Genomic DNA, 27,160 nt, shown 5'->3' on the forward strand with positions numbered 1-27,160 from the left:
TAGAATTTGGTGTGACATTCAAAAGCAGTGCAAAAGCCAAGATCAAGGAATTGATGGCTAAAATCCTAACCCAGATCACAAGATAATATGAAATTAATATATCCAAATTTAGATATCTTCATAAAAAAGTTGTTTGTTCATGTTTTGATGTTTGGATGTCCGTATCTAGGGAGATGTTCATGTTTTGATGTTTGGATGTCCGTATCTAAGGAAGTGTTTAGAAAAAGGGAAGTTGCACAACAAGTTGCAATACTAAAACGGAAGAGCACCTGGCCGGAGGGCATGACTCATAGATGAAGCAATATTAGAGCTCTCCATAGACTTGTATAGTGACCAAATTGTATAAAAGCAGGGTGCATGCAAGCCCTCGAGAGAACTTTTCTCCAACGCCTCGGAAGCAGCAGAGCTCCGGTCAGCTGCATCCAGATTTTGTCTGATGAATGTACCTGATTAAAATCTGATATGCAAATAAACTCTCCATTCTAAATGATGGTTTGTGGGCTTCACTCAATGATGAAAGGCTGTAAGTACAAATGCTTTTGCTGCATCCAGCAGCTATCTTTCACTGCATTGTATAACTTGTAATCTGATTCCAGTTTGTCATAAGGCTGGTACCTTTTCCTTAGACCTAGCGTCTCTATCAGTGGCAATTTCTCTTAGAACTTCACAACCCTCTGATTACCCCAGTACTAGTGCTATTTAGAGATGGAGTCAGATTGAGGTCACTCTAGCCTTCTTGGGGGGCTCGGGACCCCTCTATTCCCAACACTTTCTACTTCCTGTGACACAGCTAAACTACGGACCGTATTGGACTTTTATCACCACCCCCTCATTATTTCTTTCTTGCTTTTATTTATGTTTCTTATATGACTAATACTATATTGTGTATTTGTATTTTACTGAACCGGAGCCTGCCTCTACGGTATTGTGTAAGCCACATTGAGCCTGCAACTAAGTGGGAAAATGTGGGATATAAATGTGGTAAATAAATAAATAAAAGGAGATCAATTTGGATAAAACTATATTCCAGTTGTTGGGGTTTCAATTGTGAGGGGTAGGGTGGTTCTCTGGCAAACTCAAAGAACTTGTTTGCGCCTCGTGACTGAAACTGTGATGTCAGGAATGTGGATGGAATGTGAACCTTCGAAACAATATTTGCCAGGGCAGGGGATGCAGAGACAATGTTTGAGGATTGGATCACAGAGAGGAGAAAAAAAAAGGGTATGAATGGGTGGATGCCTAAATACTCTCCTGTTGAATTTTTCACACAACTAGTATAATACATTATTACGACCTGTTTATGATAAGAGATAGAATTTGGTTGAAATGCTGACACTCTATGAACCACAAGCCCTCTAGGGCAGGGGTGGGCAACCTTTATACACAGACGGCCACATGAATATCTGTAATATCCCTGGGTGGGCCACAACATAACATAATGTCAGAAATGGAAATGCACAGAGATCCACAGATATTATGTGATAGACAGATAGATAAATTAATATATAAACAAATAAGTGAAAATTTAACTAAAAACGATGGAAACAAACTGCTAGAGCAGCTATTCTGAAAATATTTGCAAAATACAGTATTTTAAATCCCTTACATTTGGTTAATAATATTTTCTCTGTATGCTTCTCACGGTCTTGAGGGCTGCATTAAATTCAATGGTGGGCCACATTCAGCCTATAGGCATAAAAACTCCTGCAGCAATATAACTAGTGTAATAAAGAGCATTTTTAGAATGGGATTGGCGCACGCCGATCTCAGAACTACCATAGAATGCCTGAGTGTGTCCCACAGTAGTGGCTTTTTAGTATGGGGTAAGCACACAACCAAAGGGCACCAGCCAATCACCTCCTGTGATGTTATACAACCATCAGAGACATTGCTGATATCAACATAGTATAAAAAGCCATTTGCTGAAGCAAGAGGTAGCCTATCAATTTATCTACCTATCTACCAGTTTATTTACTATCATTGAACCTACTTCTTCAACTCTTCTGGTCATCATTGGAACACTTCAGATCTATAGACCAGCAACACAAGCTGAAGGTCAAGTGAAAGCAGTGCATGTGACAAGGAAAAAAAACCCTACTGTTCCAGTCATCCTCAAGAAGAAAGAGACTTACATCACATACAAAACCAAACCAACAGAAATCACTAACAAAATCAATCTCAGCTTGAACATCATGGACTCATGGGCAAATGCATTTCAACTAAAACTCAATAAAGAAAAAAACACAATGTCTCATCCTCTCATCCCAACACAGCGTGGACAACCCCACAAGTATCAACAGCCCAGACTACACCCTTCCTATCTCAGATAGCCTGAAAATCCTTGGCGTTACGATGGACTGTAATCTAACGCTAGAGAGCCAAGTGGCATCCACAACAAAGAAAATGTTCCACTCAATGTGGAAACTCAGACACTCGAAACAATTCTTCCCAAGGGAAACATTTCGCAACCTGATACAATCAATGGTACTAAGCCACGTAGACTACTGCAATGGAATTTAACAAAACTAAAGTACGTAATGGACACAACTCAACTCTTACGTTGCACGATTCCCTAATGTGGCTGTGCTACATGAACTTTATCTTGCCACAACATCACTTTGTATTTGTTCACACTGGAGTCTGCAAACGCCTCTCTGGTACTATGTAAGCCACATTGAGCCTGCAAGTAGGTGGGAAAATGTGGGATACAAATGTAATAAATAAAATAAATACTATGTTCTATGGTCTATGTCCCAGAAATGCCAAAGACAGACTCGTGATAAAATATATAATATCACATTCATTGTTGATTTAATCATGATTTGATAATGAGTGTGACTGTTGGGCAGACTGGATGGACCTTTCAGGTCTTTATCTGCTGTCATTTACTATGTTTCTATGTTACCCAGTCAAGATCTGTAATCTCTTTTCTATCGGGTGACAAAGAACTGGCATTTTAGCCACAGGGAGAGTGGGCTTATTCCATCTGATACCTGATTAGTGTTCATTCTATCATTTAAAGAACTTTTATTCTACTCCTTAATTGGCACCTTCTAATCATGAAAACATAACTCGTACATCATAGCTATTTCCATTTCTATTTTAGCTCATTCTTATAAATAAATTCTTTCGATATTATTATCAGTTATGTGTCTGTTTTTTTAGTTTATCAGTATAAACAAACAGTGGAGATGATCAAAATATAAATAAAATAAACAAGGAGAAGAATGTGCAGAGAAAATGTCCTTTATTAAAAAATCAGCACTTTGGAATATCTATGCGAGTCCCACATAGATATTTCACCTTGCTGATTTTTTTTTACTAAAGAACATTTTCACCACACATCGTTTTCCTTATTTATTTTCCTTTTCTTTTTGGTCATCTCCACTGTTTATATTGCATCTTTTAGTGTGGGTATTGTTTCTTCTTTCCTTTCTTTATAGTTTATGGGTATGTATCTAGAGGGGGATAACAAAATCAGCTATTAAGGACACAACTGATCTCCAGAGTGCTAAACAATTATGTTTATACACCTAGTGGCGACTACTGGTATTACCCTCATAGGCCCACAGGTCGCCCACCTCTGCTCTAGGGTGTGCAGAAGTCCTCAGCTAGTGTTCTTACTGAGGAGGTTGGTGCACTAATATGTCACTTTCAATTGCAATGGGCGAGCGAGTTCTGTGGAACTTCCAGGGAGCCTGTTTGAGGGAACATTGAGTAAGAAAGAATGCACATCTTTTTTTCTACAAATCACTTGAACCATTTTAAGATATGCTTTCAATTTTGACAACAAATAATCCGCGAGAAAAGGACTTGAATCCATGTTGCATGTACGATTTACCACATGCATGCCATTTATTCCAAACTACTGCTTTTTTTTTAAACTGTATTGGTGAATAATACACATGACAAAGTTGTATAACCCACCTACTTCTTTTGAGATCTTGCAAAGATTGCAATCCCAAGAGCCCCAAACACAGTTTAAGTTCATCACCTGCTTCTTTTGAGATCTTGCAAAGATTACAATCCCAAGAGCCCCAAATACAGTTTAAGTTCATCACCTTGCTGCTTATCAGAGAATGCCTTCATCCTATAGCTGCCGAGGTATTGATAGTCTGTTCTGTATCTATAATTTACAAGATTATATTTGGGATTTTGAAATGAACAAAGCAAAAGTCATTAATTCAAGTGATGGTCTCTCTAATTAATGTATTGTAAGTATCTAACTCACTTTACATTTATCTTTATTGTTTATACACTTTGTAATTATCAGTCTTCTAACAAAAGTGTTGGAATGTAGTATTGTAAATATGCTTCACTTACAGGGTAAAGCTAGGAAATACGAAAAAAGATTGTCTCTTCAGGGGCAGGATAAAGAATATATTATGATCGATAACTAGCAGCAGACGTTTCTGCCAGTTTCAGTATATATTCATCTTCTGTATTGTTCGTCTTGTTTCTCCTTGTCACACCTCACTTGCTATGTCTCGTGTTCTCTTTCTTCAACTCTTTCCTTAATATATCGAAAAAGAAAAATAATTGCCAAAGCAACCTTGACCATCAAGTTTAAATAGGAAGAGTTGGAAAGCAATTGTCAGATTGGAATTGTACTGCCAGAACAATCACTCCTTGATTACATAAGTTATTAATTCTATCATTTACTTCTATATTCAGACTGAGATAAAACACATGTCATTCCCTTCAGAGGCCATGTAATTAAACAACATCCTGAGAGAACTGATGAACTGGGCTTGAGTATGGTACGAGGAAGCCAGTGAGTAGCATACGGTGAGTAGAACTCATGTGGGGAAAAGTGCTGATCTTGATACGAAGGATTGGGATGGATGTATTAAAATGAGCTCATTTGGCTACAGCAGAACGTTATTCATAATCTTCAGGTAGAACTTGCTCCGAGACAAAGAGCTATCTGATGGATTAAACAAACTCCTTTTTATCAACCTAAGAAACGAGTTTTGAAAGCTAATTTAACATCAAAGAAAGTATCTTGGAGACACCATAATCCAACATGTGGATGAGCTTAACTGAAGGGTTTCTATGGTTGACTGTGGGATATCTATAAAAGTAAGAACACACTGGGTGAAGAATACATTTTGGGTAATGGTTACTTTGGCCGGTGTGTGTGTGGGGGTGTGTGTGTAAACAATATGTCCTGGTCATATAAAGTTGAATATAAGCCTAAAAGATTATAGACGACAGATCAAAAATGTCTTGCAGTTTAAGTCCTTCCTACTATTTATCAGTTCCAAAATATTACCAGGTATAGGCAGTACTGCGGAGACACATATAGAAGAGATGGAATGTATTATAGAGAAATGGTCAAGGTATAAAAGTAACTTTGAAAAAGTGAGTTTGTAGTCTGGAATTGAAAAGGACTAGAGGCAGAGTATGACGTAACTCAGGAAATCTTTATAAAGAACATTAATTTTTTTCGGGGAATCTGTCTTCTATTGTCTCTTGTGTTTCTGTTTCCCTACAGTTGATGAAGTAGAAGGAATGGCACTCAGGAATGAAACCAGAGTCACACATTTCATCCTGCTAGGACTTTCTAGCAATCCAGACTTACAGATAATATTCTTTTTGCTGTTTCTAGTGATGTATCTGCTCATTATAGTTGGGAATCTTCTCATTATGATAACCATCTATGTAGACTCGCAACTGCACACTCCCATGTACTTCTTCCTTTGCAACCTGTCCTTCATAGATTTGAGCATTTCCACGGTTACAGTCCCCAGATCCCTTGTTCTCTTTCTCTTGCAGAGCAAAACTATCTCTTTCATTGACTGCATGACTCAGTTGTTTTTCTTGCATTTCATTGGGGGTACAGAATGCCTTCACCTGGTCCTAATGGCTTATGACCGCTATGTTGCCATCTGCAATCCTTTACGTTATACTACAATAATGAACAGACGAGTCTGTCTTTTTCTGGTAGCTTCTACATGGGCTGGAGGTTTCATTCATTCCTTTTCACAATCACTTCCAATAATTCTGCTGCCGTTCTGTGGTCCTAATGAGTTAGATCACTTCCTTTGTGATGGCCAACCCTTATCTTTGTTGGCGTGCTCTAGTACCTTTATCAGTGAAACCGTGGATATGGCCAACAGCGGAACCTTAGCCCTTAGCTGCTTCTTGGTGTTGGTCATATCTTACACATACATCATCTCCACGATCTTAAAAATTCACTCAGCTGAGGGAAGGCAGAAAGCTTTCTCTACCTGTGCCACCCATCTCCTGGTGGTCATTTTGTTTTACGGCCCCATTGTTTTCATCTACATGAGACCCTCCGTGACATTTGTAGTTGATAAACCGCTGGCTGTGTTTTACAGCATTGTGACCCCTTTACTAAACCCCATTATTTATACTCTCAGAAATGAGAAGGCAAGAAAAGCCATGAAGAAGCTGGGAGGTAGGAAAATGTCTTGTTTTAGGAAACATATTAACTGATTTCTATCCGTTTAAAGAAAGAAACCATCAGGTAAACCTTCTGCTCTCACCGATATGTGGTTTTTAATCTTCTCTTTTAAATTCTGAATGTTTGTCCCTTGTTTACAATGTTTAATAGAATTGCCATTGTAATGCACAATAAAGCTAAATTAATTATACCGTTCTTAGTGAAAAGTTGGAGCTTGTCATGTTTGAGAACCCTAAATTATGTAAATATATGCTCATTAAATGTTGTATTTTAAATAAATTTTGAGATTCAGTGGCCATTTTGTTCTAAGTTTTGATATATCTAATGACTGAATAAACTTTATTTTGAATATGCTAACCGTTGTATCCAAGAACACTTTCACTATGTGATACCTTACAGTATAAATATTACATCGTGATCCTATAGATAGATGTGACTTTAATGGCTTTTTATTTTGGACGTGAGAAGAATTGAAGTTCATTCTACTGGGCCATCAGATGTTCATCCACAGTCTTATTGGAATCACTCACTCCCTTTCTCCCCTGCGTTGTGCCTTATCCCTTCCCATAACCTTCAGAAGTCATTTTTTTTTGTATGTCTTGCTTATGTTGGAAACTTAGAATTCCATCCCATGCACCGAAGAGGATCACCATCACATTAAATTTATATTATCCAATTGACCACCTCTTTATTCACTATGTTACGGCTGTATCCATTCTATGTTACTTTGTAAACCTGAAATACTATGTAAGCCGCACTGAACCTGCTAATAAGCGGGAAAGCGCGGGGTATAAGCATTACAAATAAATAAATATAGACTTTGCCCTACCTTCAAACAAAAAAACAATCCTTTTAGTTTTAATAGACTTTGCTCAGGGATCTTTAAATGTCTCTTCATGTTCAAGTGTACAGTGCTGCGTACATCTAGTAGCACCAGGGCTTTTTTTGAGGGGGTACTTGGGGTACTGAGTACCGGCACCTTTTCCATTGTCTGCTAAAATTGACCCATGGTCCCTAAGTTTTAATGAAAGAGCTCAGGCTCTACACACCAATTCTGCCTTGTCGTAGATATTGTGACTGGTTGCAGGGGGCCTGGCTATTGTGGGATGGTCTAAAGAGTGGCCTGGCATTTGAGTACCGGCACCTTTTTCGCTAGAAAACATTCACTGAGTAGCACTATAGAAATGATAAGTAGTAGTAGCAGTAGTAAATGACTTGACATTATTTGAGATAAATTAATACCTTGAAACTATTATATCCTTATCAAAGGGGCCCTTTCACAAAAGGACAATTAGGCCTAACGTAAGCTTAACATCCAAAAAAAACAGGTTCTGGTAATATGTGTCAAAGCGTTTTGTGGTATTTTGCTGGTTAGCTCACACTAACCAGTGTATTAGGTATTTTTCAAAAATATTTTTGAAGGGGTGTGTCATGGGCTGAGAAAGAGGGTGGAACTGGTAACCAGGTAGCACATTTGCATTAGCGCGTGCTGACTGGCTTGCGCAGAGTTGACGAGGGAGCAATTCCCACCCCTCTCACTCTGGAATGGCGATCGCCATGACGGAACAATGTAAGTCACATTGAACCTGCAAATAGGTTGGAAAAATGTGGGATGCAAATGCAGAAAATAAATAAATACCTCTTAAATGGGACGTGGCAAGTGCTCCCGTGTTAACTTTTTTTTTTCAGGTAACATGTTCCAATATGAAAATTAAGATTATTATTTACTAAGCTGAAGTGGCCGACAGCGGAACCTTAGCCCTTAGCTGCTTCTTGGTTGACATTTTGGGTGGGCCCAAAGCTAATATGGGTGGGCACTATGTATATAGGCAGGGCTTTTTTGGAGGGGGTACTTGTGGGGTATAGAGTACCGGCACCTTTGCAATTGTTTGCTAAAATTGACCCATGGTCCCCAAGTTTTAATGGAAGAGCTCAGTCTCTACACATCAATTCTGCCTTGTCATAGATTCTGTGACTGGTTGCAGGGGGCCTGGCTATTGTGGGGTGGGTTCCTCAGTAATCACCCCATCCCTGAAGGGTGGCCTGGAATTTGAATACCGGCACCTTTTTCGCTAGAAAAATGCACTGTATGTAGCTATGAGTAGTGTTTCTTGGGATACTACAAAATAATGCCTTAGAGGATCTTTTACTAAAGCTTAGCTCGAATTATCTGCAGCAGGGCCTATAGGAATAAAATGGGTCCTATTCAGTGGTGTGCTGGAGCAGGCTCGCAAGAGCCGGTTGTTAAGTTTTTAAGAATTTTGGGAGCCGGTTGTTAAAGTAGGGCCCTCTATGTCTACTTTAACAACTGGCTCTCAAAATGTGGGCTTGGGCCCCCTGCTGAATTCTCTTTTACTTTACTGGTGGGGATGCTGAGCCCTGCCAGCCAAGTAAATAGACTACTGCTGCTCCCCGCTCCTTGTTTCCATCTCTGGGCAGCAGGCTGGGACTTCTCGAGCATGTGAAAGAAGTTCCAGCATGCTGCTCAGAGCAAGATGTTGGGAGTGGTGGCAGTCCATTTATTGGCTGCCAGCAAAGGTATGCCTAGCGTGCCCGCACGAAGGGAGGGAGGGGAGAGAGGCAAGTGTTGCTCCCCCACCCCACCCCCCAGCCACTCACGGCCCTTCCGACTGCAGAGCTGGCTACGTCCAGAGAAAGAGCCTGTTGTTAAAAATTTACCATCATACCCCTGGTCCTATTGCAAATAGCTCGAGCTAGTTTTAGAAAACAGGGGGGTTAGAATGCACTTGATGATGGATTTCTAAGTAGTCTATCCAACAGCTGCCCTTCATCAACATAAACCACATACTTTGCCTTACCCTTCACTACCAATTATAATGTTCTAGTACATATTGTGTTGTCATTGCAAGTAGTATACCATGCCATACTTTGTATTGTTCGAATATTTTTACTGCTCTAATTGCCTACTGCTCATGTTTGATCTATTCTTACTGTACACCACCTTGAGTGGATTCCTTCAAAAAGGCGGTAAATAAATCCTAATAAATAAATAAATAAATGTGTACTTAATGGAAAAAAAACATTAAAAAAATATAGTTACATTATGCCACATCAAACCTGACCAGACATAAGTCTACTGTAATGGCAAACATGTCAACACAGATAACAGGATCCTGCAATATAAATTACAGCAATGGCATATATCCTTCACATCTTGCCTGACTAAGCAACACTGGTAAAATACCTTTGAAGTCTTTTTCCCTTCCTTTGGGCTCTGCTGCTTTCTCTCTATTCTGATGCTGACAAAATAAAATTGCCACAGTTTGGCACATATCATTCAACTTTGCTTTATAATAAAAATATATGAAAGGAACAGAATGAATCACAGATGAAGAACAAACCAAAAAAACTTTATTGAAAAGGATCCAATGTGGCCACTTTCACCTGAAGGCTGCGTCGGGGGCAACGCTACAAAATATATTTGACATTTCTCCCATTAGATTGTAAGCTCCTTGGAGCAGGGACTGTCCTTTTATTAATCTGTACAGTGCTGTGTAACCCTAGTAGCGCTCTAGAAATGTTAAGTAGTAGTAGTAGTATTACATATAGCAGTGATTTAACCAGAGCTGAGATTGTGATGTCATAATGCCTCATTCCACCAATGCCTAAGAGCCAACCTCATCAGTGATGTCACAATGGCTTGATTGTCCTATATTTGTCTCACTCTTATCTATTAGATTGTAAGCTCTTTGAGCAGGGACTGTCTGTCTTTGTTAAACTGTACAGCGCTGCGTAACCCTAGTAGCGCTCTAGAAATGTTAAGTAGTAGTAGTAAAATATATACATGCAAAAAGAATTAATATTGCAAACCGTAACACCAGTTCCAATAACAGTACCTTTAAAAGGCAGCAGTGAAAATACACAACAGCAATACACATCACATTGGAAAAACCAGACAAATCAGACTCATAGATCCCCATACAAACCACATGCCACCAGAATCTCTCACCTGCTCAGTCACATGCAGACCAACCCTCATCAAATACAGAATAAAAGATCAAAATTTTCTTTTCCACACGATCTCTGCAATTCCAAGCAGACCACAATTCAACACGCATAATTTTAAAACATATTAGAAAAGCATAAAACAAAGATCCTCCCTCTCCCCTCCCCCCATCCAGTAGCCTGGCATCAGCTTTTCCCTTCCCTCCCCCCCCCCCCCCCCCCCCCAATCTATCCCTGGGTGGTAATTTCATGTTTCATCCAAAATATGCGGTAGAAAATATTTGCCTCCTGGCAAAATAGCCTAACTTCCCTATAGCTTAGAGTTCCAAAGCCACCCCAAAACTAACCATAACATGTTTGCTGGGGAAGGGATGCGGTGTCAATATATGGGAGTTGGATCACAGAGACAGGGCCGCCGAGAGCCGGAGCCGGGCCCGGGACAATGCCGCCCCCGGCCCGCCCACCCGAGGTCGCCGGGCCCCCACCACCCGCTATCGGGCCGGGCCCTCGGAACTAACCATAAGCCTCCTTTCACTTCGCAGCAAGCAGCGGCAAGGCAGACCTCTCTTCCTTCCTTCCATGCCCCGCCCTCGCGGACGTTACGTCAGGTAAGGGCGGGACATGGAAGGAAGGAGTGGCCTGACCTGCTGCTGCTTGCTGCGAAGTGAAAGGAGGCTTAAGGTTAGTTCTGGGAGTGACGGAGGGCGGGCCAGGCAGCGGCGGCGCCGCCGGGTCCCCCTCTCGGCGGCCCTGCACAGAGAGGAGGAAGAAGGTAGGAATGAGTGTGTTCTGTTAAAATTTTCAGAGCCACAAGCAGTACAATAAATTGTTATAACCTGATAATGATGACGAATAGATTCTGGTTTATAACGGTGATGTGCTATGAAATAGAATATCCACAACCAGGAGAGAGTACCAAATATATAGAAAAGATGGCTGGCGGCAAATTCAAGGGAGAGACAGCCCTAACCCGAGTCCCTGAAGAAAGTTTGTTTGAAACCCGCGGCGTCGGGTGCTTTGTTATATCTACAGGGAAGAGCAGTCTTTTCTCCATGACATTTGAGCGATATTATCGCCGGAGCCCTTAGCGACTGGTTGTACGACCAGCGCAGGGCTCATAAGATAAGTAACAGTTCCTTATATTTTGATGTTATTGGTGCTGGCTTAGTTGGTTATTTGTAGAGCGTTTGTATTATTTGCAAAAATGGGACAGACACACAATTACACCAAATGACACTGTGAGTGAGCGGCCCAATGAATGAAATGTAATGTTTGACCCGTGACTATCGCGTGGGTGTTTACGTTTTTGAGGGCATTCCTTTCTTTTCTATATATTTGGTGCTCTCTCCTGGCTGTGGATGTTCTATTTGATTTGTTTTACCAGAGAGGTAGGGGATTTTTTGTTTGTTTTGAAACGTGTTATTTATTATTTAGATTTTTGATTTTGCTCACACCTTTTTCAGTAGTAGCTCAAGGTGTACTCTGGATATTTCTCTGTCCCAGGAGGGCTCACAATCTAAGTTTGTACCTGAGGCAATGGAGGGTTAAGTGACTTGCCCAAGATCACAAGGAGCAGCAGTGGGATTTGAACTGGCCATCTCTGGTGCTCTAACCACTAGGCCACTCATCTATGTTGTGATGTCATAATGCCTCATTCCACCAATAAGAGCCAACCTCATCAGTGATGTCACAATGGTTTCATTGTCCTATACATGGCTCACTTTTATTACATAGAGCAATGAACTTCCCTCCTTAGTATGAAGAGTTTCAGTCGCTGCTAACCAGAGCTGGTCTTATTTAATTTAGATTTTGCTCACACCTTTTTCAGTAGTAGCTCAAGGTGAGTTACATACACTGGATATTTTCTCTGTCCCAGGAGGCCTCACAATCTAAGTTTGTACCTGAGGCAATGGAGGGTTAAGTGACTTGCCCAAGGTCACAAGGAGCAGCAGCGGGATTTGAACTGACCAATGCTCTAACCACTAGGCCACTCCTCCACTCCAGAATCTTGCTATTCTTTGGGGTTCTACATGGAATGTCACTACTCTTTGAGATTCTGCATGGAATCTTGTCACTCTTTAAGATTCCAGAATCTTATTTATTTAGATTTTGCTCACACTTTTTTCAGTAGTAGCTCAAGGTGAGTTACATACACTGGATATTTCTCTGTCCCAGGAGGCCTCACAATCTAAGTTTGTACCTGAGGCAACGGAGGGTTAAGTGACTTGCCCAAGATCACAAGGAGCAGCGGTGGGATTTGAGCCGGCCACCTCTGGATTGCAAGACCGGTGTTCTAACCACTAGGCCACTCCTCCACTCTCTATGAAAAGCAAACTCTCTAAAGGGTTCGGGAGTCCTCAGCTACTGTTCCTATCATAGGGGCAGATGATGATATTACTGTCAACCACAGTCCAAATAGGATTCTCCTTTCGAAAAGAGTGAAAAATCTTTATTGGTTCTGACCGGTGGTCAGTTGCAGTAATGTGCAAGACTGTTTTTCCCTGGTGACCCTGACGAAGCCATTTTGTATGGCGAAACGGCTCCCGTTGGTCCAGGGAGTGTCGCTTGAATAGCAGGATATTTAGACCAATGATGCTTTAAGGCTCAGCATTGATGAAGCTTTAAGTGTAAGATTAAGTGAAATTTCAACAGAAGGGCTGTGAAAATACACTTTCGACCGTTCAAATAGAGGCCTGGATATTTTTGAAGTTGCTGTGAAAGAACCAATAAAGATTTTTCTAAAGGAGATCTTTTTTGAACTGTGGTTGGCACTTGAGGAGATCTTCTGTTTGACTTTTGGGTTCATTTTCGAAAATGAAGGGTGCCCATCTTTCGACACAAATCGGGAGATGGGCGTCCTTCTCCCTGGTCGCCCAAATCGGCATAATCGAAAGCCGATTTTCGGTGCCCTCAACTGCTTTCCGTCGCGGGGACGACCAAAGTTCCCAGGGGCATGTCGGAAGCATAGCGAAGGCGGGGCTGGGGCATGCTTAACACATGAGCGTCCTCGGCCGATAATGGAAAAAAGAAGGGCGTCCCTGACGAACACTTGGCCGACTTTACTTTGTCCTTTTTTTTAACGATCAAGCCACAAAAATGTGCCCTAAATGACCAGATGACCACCGGAGGGAATCGGGGATGACCTCCCCCTTACTCCCCCAGTGGTCACCAACCCCCTCCCACCCTAAAAAAATGTTAAAATATTTTTTCCAGCCTCTATGCCAGCCTCAAATGTCATACCCAGCTCCATGACAGCAGTATGCAGGTCCCTGGAGCAGTTTTAGTGGGTGCAGTGCTTTTCAGGCAGGCGGACCCAGGCCCATCCCCCCCACCTGTTAAACTTGTGGTGGTAAATGTGAGCCCTCCAAAACCCACCAGAAACCATCTAGATGTCTCCCTTCATCCATAAGGGCTATGGTAGTGGTCTACAGTTGTGGGGAGTGGCCTTTGGGGGGGGGGTTGGGGGGCTCAGCACACAAGGTAAGGGAGTTATGCACCTGGGAGCTTTTTCTGAAGTCCACTGCAGTGCCCCCTAGGGTGCCCGGTTGGTGTCCTGGCATATCAGGGGGACCAGTGCACTACGAATGCTGGCTCCTCCCGTGACCAAAGGGCTTGGATTTGGTCATTTCTGACATGGGCGTCCTCGGGTTCCATTATCGGCGAAAATCGGGGACGACCATCTCTAAGGTCGACCTAAATGTGGAGATTTGGGTGTCCCCGACCATATTATCCAAACGAAAGATGGCCGCCCATCTTGTTTTGATAATACGGGTTTCCCTGCCCCTTCGCCGGGACGTCCTGCGAGGACGCCCTCAGGAAAAATTGGGCGCCCCGTTCTATTATGCCCCTCTTTGTATTTCTGTACTGATGATATTACTGTACCATCTACATGAGTAGAAGGATTGAAGGGAATGATGATTATGAAAGAATGCACATCACTGTTCTTTGTATGACAATCCCTAACTCTTGACAAAAAAAAATATTCTTTGAATTTTGACAAGAAGAAAACAAATTAGTGAGAGAATGGCTTGTATCCATCTTTCATGTAAGAATTATCCACATGGACTCAATAGTTTCAAGTCTATTGTGTTTTCACAGATGTCCTGGCAACTCTTGGAAAATAACAAAGTTGCTTAACCACCTGCTTCTTTTGAGATCCTCCAAAGATTATAATCCCAAGAGCCCCAAAGACAGTTTAAGTTCCTCGCTTTGCTGAGTACTGGAAAAAAAGCCTTCAGCCCGTAGCTGTTGGCAGACCTGGATGAGGCAGAGACTTCCTTTCCTCTAGAATTTCTGAACTTAACGTTATCTATAAATTCTACTTCACAGTCGTTTACAGGAAATGTTCTGGTATTTGGAAATACACAAGATAAAAAAAATCACCTATTCAAGTCATGATCTCTGCAAATAATATACTGTAAGTATCTACTTATATTTATCTTGACTGTTTACCCATCTTGTAATTTCCAGTCTTTTAACATATATGTTAAAATCTAATTTTGTAAATATACTTCACTTACAGGACAAAGCTGAGACACATTAAAAGAATATCGATTCATGTGTAGGATAATATGTTATGATCCCTAACTAGCAGCAGGCTTTTCTGCCAAATTGACTATACATTCCTCTTCTGTCTTCTTCCTTTTTTCTCCAGAAACTTTATTAATTTTATTTAATACAAACAAAAATGTACAAATACAACCGATTATCTAAGTTACCTATATCGATGAAAATTGCTACCAATAAGCTCTAAATATACCATGTAGTAACACAAGAAAAGGTTGTAGATTCTGAATAGAAAGTAACGTCCAAAGTCTTTAAGAGGTTAAGGGGTAGGGAATACATTAACAGCATCATCAAGATTAGCTCACTATATTACTGATTAGGTTCAGTAGTTTTTAAATAATCATATAATGTAGACCAAAATGTTTCTTATTAAGTACTACTGTAATTGTGGCTATTGCTAGTTCATCTTGTTTTTCCTTCTCACACTTCAATTGGTGTATCTCATTGTCTCTTTCCGATTCTTTTCTTCCTACCGAAAGACAACAATCACGGCCAAAAAAATCCTTGCATAAACCATCAAGTTTAAATAGAAAAAAGTGTGAATGCCGTCGTCGTAACAGAATTGTATTGCCAGTGACATAATGATTACATAAATTATTAATTCTATTAATTACTTTTAGACCCAGACTGAGGTGAAACACATTTGATTCCTTTCAGAAGAAACAAATTCTTCTCTGGAAATAAAAAAAAAGCTTCGGTAATGATTATGTCCATGTAATGAAATGACATCTTGAAAGAAGTGATGAACTGTGCTTGACTATGTGGGAAGGAGAACAGTTGGAAACATGTGAGTAGATCTGAGGTTTTCTTTTGATCTCGATATATAGAATCAGGATGGATTTTTTTTTAATGACTCTTAATTTGGCTACACTTGGGCAGAACCTTTATTCCCAATCTGAGGTACAAAGTTTAAACAAACCCTTTTAACAAAATCAACCTATGAAAATACGTTTTCAAGGGCATTTTATAACTAAGGAAAAAGTACCTTACGAGAGAACATAACGCTATACTTAGATGCTACTCTCTGAAGTGTTGTTGAGGTATAACTCTGGGATGTCTTTAGAATTAGAGCAGATGGTCAGCAGAATACATGTGGGTGACATACGTTAATTGTGAGGGTGGAGATGCAATGAGTATGTCATGAGTATAGAATGCTGTATATAAGCTTAAAACAGAATAGAATAAAGATAAACCACGAAAGTAGTCTGGCTGCTTAAATCTTGACTGTTATTTAGCATTGTAAAACACTGCCAGGTGTATTCAGCACATATAAGAGAGAAGACAGTCCATGCCCTGTAGAGCTTACAATCTAGTCAAGAGAAACAGGTATAAGAAGCAATATTATAGAGAAGTAGTCAAAATGTAAACCTCACCTCCAAAAGGTGAGAGTTTAGCTTGGATTTGAAAAGCTAAACTAGATACCAAGCATGACGCAACAACTGAAGAAGCCCTTCAAAATAATATTAATGACCTCTGAGCTTCTGCCCCATTTAATGTATTCCTTCTACCGTCTCATGTGTTTCTGTTTCCCTACAGCTGATGAAGTGGAAGGAATAATAGTGAGCAATGAAACCAAAATCACACAATTCATCCTCCTCGGACTTTCTAGGAATCCAAACCTACAGATGATTTTCTTCATGATTTTTCTAGTGATGTACCTGGGCACCATAGCTGGGAATCTTCTCATCATGATAACCATCTATGTGGACCCTCAACTGCACACTCCCATGTACTTCTTCCTCAGCAACCTGTCTTTCATAGATTTGGGTTTTTCCACTGTTACCGTCCCCAGATCCCTGGTCCACTTCCTCTTCCCAAGGGCAACTATTTCTTTTAACGACTGCATCGCTCAATTGTTTTTCTTTCATTTCATTGGGGGTGCTGAGTGCTTTCACCTGGTCCTGATGGCTTTTGACCGCTACGTTGCCATCTGCAATCCGTTGCGTTACACCACAGTAATGAACTGGCGAGTCTGTCTTCTGTTAGTGTTTCTCACGTGGTTAGGTGGTTTCGTTCATGCCTGCGGTCAGACCTTCCCTGTAATGAAGCTGACCTTCTGTGGTCCTAATGAGATAGATCATTTCTTTTGTGATGGGCACGCTGTATCTGTCTTGGCTTGCTCTAGTACCTTTTTCAGTGAAATCGCGGATAGATCCAACAGTGGAATCTTAGCCATTGGCTGTTTCTCAGTGCTGATTGTGTCTTATGTATACATTATCTCCACTGTCTTAAAAATCCCATCAGCTGATGGAAGGAAGAAAGCCTTCTCTACCTGTGCCTCCCACCTCCTGGTGGTCACTTTGTTTTTTGGTCCCATTGTCTACCTCTATATGAGACCATCGGTCATATTTAATACTGATAAACTGATCTCTGTTTTTTACACAATCGTCACTCCTTTGTTAAACCCCTGCATTTATACTCTCAGAAACGAGAAAGCGAGGAATGCCATGAAGAAGCTGGGAGGTAGGAAAGTTGCTTCTTTGAGTGCACATTAGAACTGATTTCCTGACCATTTAAAGTAAGTCACCCTTCTGTAAATCATCTGCTGTCACCGATTGCTGCTTGGTCTTTTATCTACTTCCGATTATTTTCCCCTTGATTAATTTTTTAAATAGAATTTCTTTTGAAAAGGATAGTAAAAGCTCAATTAATTTTGTTGTTCTTAGTGAAAAGTGCGAATTATTTCCAGTCACATCCACTGTGGGATCCAAGAACCCTGATTTGTGAAAATAAATGCACATTGAGCTTATATTGAGCAGGGTTTTTTTTTTTAATTATGTTTTTGAGATTCAATAGCAATTTTGTTCTAAGACATATGAAGGGGGTATTTTTGATATGACACTTTCCTGAAAATGTCCAAAAATCAAATAACTAACACGGCCATTTTCAAACCTGAAAAAAATCTTTTTTGCTTCAAAAATAGTCATTTTCTACAAATTTTTAGATGTTGCATGCTCACTCCTAAACCTGCATTATCCAAACTGTAAAAGACTAAAATACAAAACAACCTACGCATCCAATTTCTCCTACATAAGCGCACAACTATGGAACGGACTCCCAAATACAGTGAGAACAATCCATGACCACTTAAACTTTAGGAAATCACTCAAGGCTTACCTATTCAAAAAAGCCTATCCCAACGATCCAACATAAAATCCCAACACCCAGGGATATAGCATAACTAATGATCGTACTGGACAATTTATAATCTTCACCTCTTTGACTCCTTGATACCTGATCCCAATCTACCTCATATGATCACAATATAACTTTGTATCTGTTACCAACAGCCTCTATGGTGCTATTGTAAGCCACATTGAGCCTGCAAATAGGTGGGAAAATGTGGGGTACAAATGTAACAAATAAATAAATAAAATCTGTTTTTCTTTTATGATCATTTTTGAAAAAAAAAATACACAAAAACAAACCATTGGGATGCATGTGGGGCTAGCATTCGTAGTAGACTGGCCGCATTGACATCTCATCAGTGCTGTGTAGCAATGTATGGGATGCTGCAGTGGACATAAAAGGTTCCAGGTACACATCTCACCATTACCCCCTTATATTGTATGGGGAGCTTGCCAAAACCCACCAAAAACCAATTGTACCCAAGTTCACACCACTACACTAGCCCTTATGCCTGCAGGTGTCACCTATATGTGGGTACTGTAGGTTTTTGGTGGGTTTTATGGGGGCTGATACTTTCCACCCCAAGTGTAACAGTTAGAGTGCGATATAGACCTGGGTCTCCTTCTGTACAGTGCACTGCATCGACTACTAGGCTACTCCAGGGACCTGCTTGCTGCTCTAATAGGACCCGGTATAACATCTGGAGCTGTCAGAGAGGCTGGTATGTACTGGGGTTTTTTTACGTATTTGGGTGGTGGTAGGGGTCAGTGGCACAGCTACGTGGGGCCACGGGGGCCTGGGCCCCTGTAAAAGTTGGCCCTGGACCCCCCTGCCAACGACCCTCTCAACCCCCCCTCCCACCGCCAACCCTCTCCCGCCGTCGCCTACCTTTGCTGGCGGGGGACCCCAACCCCCAGCAGCTGAGATCCTCTTCTTCTGGCGCAAGGCTTCGTTCTGTTTCTGTGAGTCTAACGTCCTGCACGTACAATGTGCAGGACGTCAGACTCACAGAAACAGAACGAAGCCTTGTGCGGGAAGAAGAGGACTTTGGCTGGTGGACATCAGACTCACAGAAACAGAACAAAGCCTTGCGCCAGAAGAAGAGGACCTCGGCTGGCGGGGGTTGGGGTCCTCCACCAGCAAAGGTAGGCGACGGCGAGGGAGGGTTGGCGGTGGGAGAGGGGTTGAGAGGGTCGTCAGCAGGGGGGGTTCAAAGTTGTTGGTGGTGGTGGCGGCGGGGTGGGGGTGGGGTCAGTGGCGGCGGGGTGGGGGGGCTAAGATGTGCACCCTCACCTCGGGCTCTGGATCCCCCCTCCCGCTGAAGTCTGGCTACGCCCCTGGCAGGGCTCAGTGGCCACCGGGGGAGTCATGCCTTAATCCCTCCAGTGGTCATATGGTCATTCAGGGCACCTTTTTATAACTTACTCATGATTGAAAGAGTCCAGACCAAAATATCCAACTTGTAGCCCTGGATATTTTTGCTTTATTCCACGATGACAGATAAACATCCAAGTTGTGCAAATGCCTAAATCCTGCCACAAACATGCCCCTACTTGTGATCTAGATGCACTACAGATGAACCGCATAGACAAACATCTTAAAATATGTTCTGAAAAGATGTATTAGCAAGCAAAATGTCCATCTGCCGCTTTTTGCAGCTTTGTTTTGAAAACGAACCCCTTTATATCTATTAATTAACTTTTGATCTCATATGTTAACTTTTGTTGTCAAGAACGCACTCACTGTGTGATGCTTTACAGTATAAGGGTCCTGTTTACTAAGGTTTTTAGTGCATGCTAATGCTAATGCTAGAGACACACACATATTCCTTTGGGTGTCTCTAGCATTAGCAGACGCTAATTTTTAGCTCACACTAAAAACATTAGCACGCCTATGGCGTGGGCTTAGTAAACAGGACCCTAAATGTTATAGATATTGTGTTGAAACTTGGCCAAATTGGGTCATTGCGTTGTAAAATTGCACGAGGCAAATCTGAGATTGTCGCCTCCTTTTCTGGACCACCTCTGCTGTTTGTTCAAAACACTCTGCAGTATCAACACAAGCAACTACAAACAGCAGAGGTGGTCCAGAAAAGGAGGAGACAATCTCAAGATTTGCCACGTGCAATCTTTCTTATAACGCAATGACCCGATTTGGCTAAGTTTCAACACAATGCCTTTGATCAGGGAATTAGAAAAGGTATAGAGAAGGGCGACAAAAATGATAACGGGGATGGGATGACTTCCCTATGAGAAAAGAACAAAGCATACCGAACTCTTCAGCTTAGAGAAGAGAAGGCTGAGGGGAGATACATTAGAGGTCTATAAAATACTGAGTGGAGAGTAACAGGTAGATGTGAAATGCTTGTTTCCTGTTTCCAGGGGGCACACAATGAAACTAATAAGTAGAAAATTTAAATGAACCCAGAGAAAATATTTCTTTACTCAACGTGTAATTAAACTCTGGAATTTGTTGCCAGAGAATGTGATAAAACCAGTTACATTAGCAGGGTTTCAAAAAAGGGTTTGGATAATTTCCTAAAAGAAAAGTCCATAAGCCATTTTTACGATGGGCTTGGGAAAAATCCACTGATTATTTCTAGGACAAGCAGCATAAAATCTGTTTTACTGTTCTGAGATCACGGCAGGTACTTCTAACCTGGATTGGCCTCTGTTAGAAACAGGATACTGGACTTGATGGACCTTTGGTCTGTCCCAGTATGGCTATTCTTATGTTCTTATGCTTATGTTCTTATGATCCTAGTTTGGTAACCAGCACAGATAAGTGTTTTTAATGGCTTTGTTTGGATGTGAGAAGATTTGAAATTTATTGCGACTGGACCATCAGATGTTCGTCTCCATCCTCATTGGACCCCTCTCTTGTTCTTTGTCTCCTGTACTACATCTTATCCTCTCCTATCACCTTCTGAAGTCGCCTTCTTGGGTATCTTGCTTATATCAGAACCTGAGAATTTGATGCTTTGCACCAAACTGGATTTTCACAATATTTTATATGGACATTATTCTACAGGTATACTTAAAAAAATCTTGTTTAGTTTTATTAGAATTTTTTTCAGTGATCCCTAATGAACTACCAATTTTTTGAGATGAATTTGTCATAAAGCACTATTTGCTTATTAAATGATTATTTTAAAGTATAATATTTCAACAATAAAATTTTTTTTTTCCTCTGTCTGCAAATCTGAATCTTTTCTTCCTGCTTCTGTGCTTCCATCAAAAATGTGAATAATAGTTTGTTTTTATTATTAAAACTAGCTTTGAAAGGATTATTTGACAGATGGTAAGTTTAGTGTCAAGAGATCAGGGAAAATAACCTTTTTGCAGGCTATTAGACAATACCTCCTGTCACATCTCTGTATATCTGCCAAACTTGAAAATTAAAGAAAACAAAACTGATATCTGACAAGTATAGAAGATAATATAAAACATTAACTTGATTCTTTTCCACTAGCTATGATTAAGAAAATGTGGATTTAATTATTAAAAGCCAGCTCAGGGCAGTAACAATCAGGTTCAGTAGTTAATTCCCTGCCACAGAGATCTTACAATCTAACTTGTACCTAAGGTGATGGATGATTTTCTAAGCTGCCTTAACTGTTAATGCAATAGCAGGCAGATGTTCAAAAGCAAACACCGGCGCTAGAGGCTGTTAGCGCCATACTAGCGCCGGCGTTTACTACCGCCCCACGATCAGAGCCCTCGAGCTCTTAGCACAAGTAGCCTGCAAATGCATGCTATTCAGCGCTTAACACATTCATCCCCAATGATCAACGTCCAGCACACCAAAGATTGGGTCGCTGGCCGCGACAAACCCTACGCCAGCTCCAAGCTGGCGTTAGGGTTTGCAGATCATTGGAGAGGAATGGTGAGCCCTGACCAGCATGCATTTGCATGCTGGCAGGCCCCCATTCCCCCCTACAGCAAACCTGCCAGCGAGGGCAGTTGAGGACATCCAAAATGTGGATGTTTCTGCAATGGGCAGTTAAGGACGTCCAAAATTGGATGTTTCTATGAGAAAGACATCTTTCTCATAAAAACATCCAATTTTTGCCGTCCTCAACTGCCCCGTTGCTATACCTCCGACACCCACTTGAAATTTGGCCGTCCCTGCAACAGGGCAGTTGAGGACGTCCATCTTCCGATTTAAATATGGGCGTCCTTCTCTTTTCATTGGTCTCCAGCCCAGACCTGTCAAACAAGTGCGGGAGGATTGTGGTGAGCGCATGCTCAGGCACAATTCTCCGGCACTTCTACCCTATAATCAGAGATAATTGCGCTGCTTAAATTTGCATGCATTATCTCTGATCATAAGTCTAATAGCGCCCTGTGATGTTCCAGTGCTATTTTAGAGCGCTGTTTGGAACAGCGCAGGGCTTTTGATCATCTGCCTGTTAATGAGGACTAACAGTTATTATAGGAGTGAAGGAGTAGCCTACTAGTTACTACAGCAGATCAAAGGGTCACAGCTTTATTAACAAATATTGCTTAATAATTAACATATCAATATAATTCAATAACATATGACTGCATGGAGGAGTGGCCTAGTGGTTAGGGTGGTGGACTTTGGTCCTGGGGAACTGAGGAACTGAGTTCAATTCCCACTTCAGGCACAGGCAGCTCCTTGTGACTCTGGCCAAGTCACTTAACCCTCCATTGCCCCATGTAAACCGCATTGAGCCTGCCATGAGTGGGAAAGCACGGGGTACAAATGTAACAAAAAAAATATACCCCAAATCCAGGAGAGGTCTTCTCAATCTTCAAGCCAGTTGGTGCTGAACTGGCAACGTCAAATACTTCAGAAACGGGACACAGTTCCTTTAATTATAAAAATGATTATCCAATGTTGACCCATGTCCTGTTAAAGGAACTGAGTCCTGTTTCTGAAGGCTCTTGGTGCTTTTTGCTGTACTTCGGACTTCGTTCTTTATTTTGGATCCTTTCTATGTTGTTGCATCATTAAATACTTAACATTAAACTGTTACTATGGCATATTAACAGTTAGCGTAGGGCAATTTGTAATTTAGGCACAAAATCTAAAACCAATGTACACACCATAAGCTCTAAACGCAATCCTTAGCAAGAGAAGAAAAGGCCTTAGAAGTCTGCAGTTCACAATAACCATACAGCACCCTGCAGACAGGCATCGATCATTGGCCAGAAAAACCTCTCCCTCCCTGCTTATTTCTTTTAATAACACTATTTTTATGTTTTTTTTTTATATTCCCCGACAGGGATCCATTTCACTACAAAGCTTCATCAAGGGCAGTGTGCATATTTCCAATTCTCCGAAAAAATAAAACTCAAAGGGGTCCTTTTATGAAGCGGTGGTAAGCTTACCACTCGCTAAATGGGAAGTACCACTGGGCTACCATAGCAGCCCAGTGGTAGTTCCGTCCTTCAGCGTGCACCATTTCCACCACTGGAAAAATATTTCAGTTTTTGTAGCGCCAGCATGTACCCAGCAGTAATCGGGCGTGCTGCCTGGTTACCGCTGGGTTAGGCAAAAAGAGAGGGTACAAAGCATACACAGAAAGTATACAAACAAAAAAAGCAACACTGGGCCTTCAAGACTGGGACAACAGGAGTATTTTATTGACAATTGACCCGACACGGGCCGTGTTTCGGCGTAAAACAACGCCTGCCTCAGGGGTCTGGTTTTAGTTGTAAAAAGTATACGCGTCCAATGCCTCTGAGAATGAATAGAGGAAGTCTTTTGAGCCAAGTGTTCCTGTCAAAGCAGACAGCCACGATATAGGAAGTAAACTCCTGTGTTCGCCTCGTCTTCAACAAAAACTTCCTCTATTCATTCTTAGAGGCACTGGATGCGAATACGTTTTACAACTAAATCCGGACCCCTGAGGCAGGCTTTGTTTTACGCCGAAACACGGCTTGTGTCGGGTCATTTGTCAATAAAATACTCCTGTTGTCTCAGTCTTGAAGGCCCAGTGTTGCTTTTTTTTGTTTGTGTACCACTGGGTTAGCACAGGAGCCCTTACTGCCACCTCAATGGATGTTGGTAAACTCTTCCCCCCCCCCCCCCGAAACGGCATCACGGCGAGTGGTTCACTTGCCACACAGCCATTTCTTTTAGAAAAGGGAAACCTGCCTTTTATCCACTGCAGTAAAAGGGGGCATCAGCACTCATTGGCCCCCTTTTGTCACAGCTTTCTAAAAGGACCCGAAAATTGTTGTTAAGTCGAGCTTCTTAATAGTATCCAACTATGCCAACCCTTCCACACTCACATGTTGCTTTCTTTATAAAACTCAAATTTTCCGTTCCAAGATGGCGCCCACTTTTAACCAAGACACCAACCGGTCATCCAATCTACCCAAAAGGAACAACGAAAGGGAAAACAAAACAGGGAATCTCTAAAAATTTGTATTAAAAGATATTATAAAAATGCTGTCCATTCCACTGATGTATTCAAAACCTCAGGTTTCAAAGAATGTTACTTAAAACTCCAATGCTATTCACATCTCCATAATTTTTCTGTTTTCCCATAATCCAACACGTGGGTAGATGTACCTTTAAGTGATTAGGTTTTTGTTTTGTTTTTTTGTTTGGATGACTAAAAATGTATTGCTTTTGAAATAAAAAACACAAGCTTTGAATTTTGACAACAACAAGAACAACAACAAAATCAAATGAGAAAAGACTTGTATCATTTTTGCATTAAAGAATTAGCCACATGGACGTCACAGGTTCCAAACTATCGATTGTCACAGATGTATTAGCATAAATAGAAAAGTTGTTTAACCACCTGCTTCATTTGTGATCCTTCAAAAATTTGAATCCCAATAGCCCAAAGTACAATTTAAGTTCATCACTTTGCTGCCTACTGGAGAAAGCCTTCAGCCTGTAGCTGTTGGCAGAGCTAACGAAGAAGAGACAAACTATTCTCCAGAATTTCTGAATGCACTGTATCAGAAAATGTTATACTTCGTGGTAATTTTCAGAAAGATGCTTGATATTTGGAAATGATCTATCCAAAAACGTACGCTGTAAGTATCTATATTTACATTTATCTTTAGTGTTTAACTATCTCATCATTTTCAGTCTTTTAACATGTGTTAAAATGCAATTTTGTAAATATACTTCACTTAAAGGGCAAAGGAGGGCAAACCCCAAAGAATACCTATTGAGGTGCAGGACAAAAAATATGTTATGGTCCATAGACCATTATTAAAACGGACTTGAGGAAAATCCATTGCTTATTTCTAGGATAAGCAGCATAAAATGTATTGAACCTTTTTGGGATCTTGCCAGGTATTTGTGACCTGGATTGACCACAGTTGGAAACAGGATGCTGGGCTTGATGGACCTTCGGTCTGTCCCAGTATGGTAACACTTATGTTCTTATGTACTTGGGATTCTGAATGGAATCCTGAATGGAATCCCTGAGCCCATACGCCAAGCCCCCTCCCTGCCTATCTTCAAATCCTTGCTCAAAGCCCACTTCTTCAATGTCGCTTTCGGCACCTAACCATTGTACCTCTATCCAGGAAATCTAGACTGCCCCCAATTTGATTGACTCCACTTTTTTGTCCTTTAGATTGTAAGCTCCTTTGAGCAGGGACTGTCCTTCTTTGTTAGATTGTACAGCGCTGCATAACCCTGGTAGCACTTTAGAAATGTTAAATAGTAGTAGTAGTAGTACTAATCTTGCTACTCTTTGGGGTTCTACACGGAATGTTGCTACTATTTGAGTTTCTGCCAGGTACTTGTGACATGGATTGGCCACTGTTGGAAATAGGATGCTGGGCTTGATGGACCTTTGGTCTGTCCCTGTGTGGCAATACTTATGTACTTATGCACTGACTAGTAGCAGGCTTCTCTGTCAGTTTCAATATATATTCATCTCCTCTCTTGTTCACCTTGTTTCTCCTTGTCCCACCTCACTTGTTGTGTCTCATTTTCTCTTCGTAACTCGTTCCTTAATGTATCAAAAAAGAGCAATCACAATCAAACAAAACCTTGAGCTGGTCATGAAGTGATCAGATTGGAATTATATTGCCAGTGTCACCATTTCTTAATTACATAAATCATAAATCTATTATTATTTACTTTTTAGATCCAGACTGAGATGAAACACATTTCATTCCCTTCAGAAGAAAGGACTTCTTTGATAGAAGTATTGCAAGATTATAAAAAAAAAAAGTATCACTGATGATTGTAACCATGTAATTTAATAACGGGAGAACTGATGACCTGTCCTTGAGTTTGGGGGAGAAGGAGACCAGTGGGTATCACAGGGTGAGTAGACGTTGTGTGGGGAAAAGTGCTGATCTTGATACAAAGGATTGGGATGAATTTTTTTATAATGAGGTCTTCGTTTGGCTATAAGTAGGTAGATCTTTAATTTGAACTTTCAGGATCAGTATGTAGAAGTTGCTTTGAGGCAATGAGCTGTATAATGGAATAAATAAACCCTTTTTATTAGCCTTTGAAACCATGTTTTAAAAGGCAGTTTAAAATCGAAGAAGGTACCTTAAGTGAGACCAGAATCCAACACTTGGATGCTGCTCTCTAAAGGGTTTCTGAGCTTTGACATGTTTGTAAGAATCAGTGCAAATACGTAGCAAAATCCATTTATGAGGCATGAGTTACTTTGCAGTGGGGTGGGAGGTGGGGGTGGCAATGAGTACGTCAAGAGCATAGAAAGTTGTATATGAACCTAAAATAGAATAGAAGACAAAACATAAGAAACTATCGTTGTCAGGTAGCTTAAGTGCTTACTACTATCTATTTTTTCTTAAACCTTACCAGCTGAATGCAGTGACGAACAGACGCATGTAAGATAGACAGTCCCTGCTCCAGAGAGCTTACAATTTACTCAAGAGGAACATCTATAACAATCAAAAGATTCTACAAGAATGATTATAGAGAAGTGTTCAAGATGTAAAAATAACCCGAAAAAGATTAGTTTTCAGCCAGGTTTTGAAGAGGACCAGAGACAAAGCATGACAGAGCAGCTCAGGGAAACCTTTGGTGCTTTCTTTCTATCGTCTCATCTGTTTCTCTTTCCTTACAGTTGACGAAGCGGAAGGA

The 27,160-nt window shown here is 41.0% G+C and overlaps 2 protein-coding genes across 2 annotated transcripts; both read left to right on the forward strand.

Annotated features, from left to right (window-relative positions):
• The first annotated feature begins 5,514 nt into the window (after positions 1 to 5,514).
• On the forward strand, positions 5,515 to 6,462 carry LOC115457272 (olfactory receptor 1509-like). Its single transcript, XM_030186695.1, has one exon. The coding sequence runs from the start codon at positions 5,515 to 5,517 to the stop codon at positions 6,460 to 6,462; it is 948 nt and encodes a 315-aa protein (XP_030042555.1).
• A 9,927-nt stretch (positions 6,463 to 16,389) lies between these two features.
• Positions 16,390 to 17,457, forward strand: LOC115457273 (olfactory receptor 4E2-like). The gene has a single exon (XM_030186696.1). The coding sequence runs from the start codon at positions 16,390 to 16,392 to the stop codon at positions 17,455 to 17,457; it is 1,068 nt and encodes a 355-aa protein (XP_030042556.1).
• The last annotated feature ends 9,703 nt before the right edge of the window (positions 17,458 to 27,160 follow it).

The sequence above is a fragment of the Microcaecilia unicolor genome, chromosome 14, assembly GCF_901765095.1.
Source record: "Microcaecilia unicolor chromosome 14, aMicUni1.1, whole genome shotgun sequence".
In the NCBI taxonomy this organism is placed as follows: domain Eukaryota; kingdom Metazoa; phylum Chordata; class Amphibia; order Gymnophiona; family Siphonopidae; genus Microcaecilia; species Microcaecilia unicolor.

Bases quoted from the DNA above. Each gene is read 5' to 3' on its own strand.
- LOC115457272 (XM_030186695.1), top strand. From the start codon at position 5,515: ATGGCACTCAGGAATGAAACCAGAGTCACACATTTCATCCTGCTAGGA.
- LOC115457273 (XM_030186696.1), top strand. From the start codon at position 16,390: ATGACGCAACAACTGAAGAAGCCCTTCAAAATAATATTAATGACCTCT.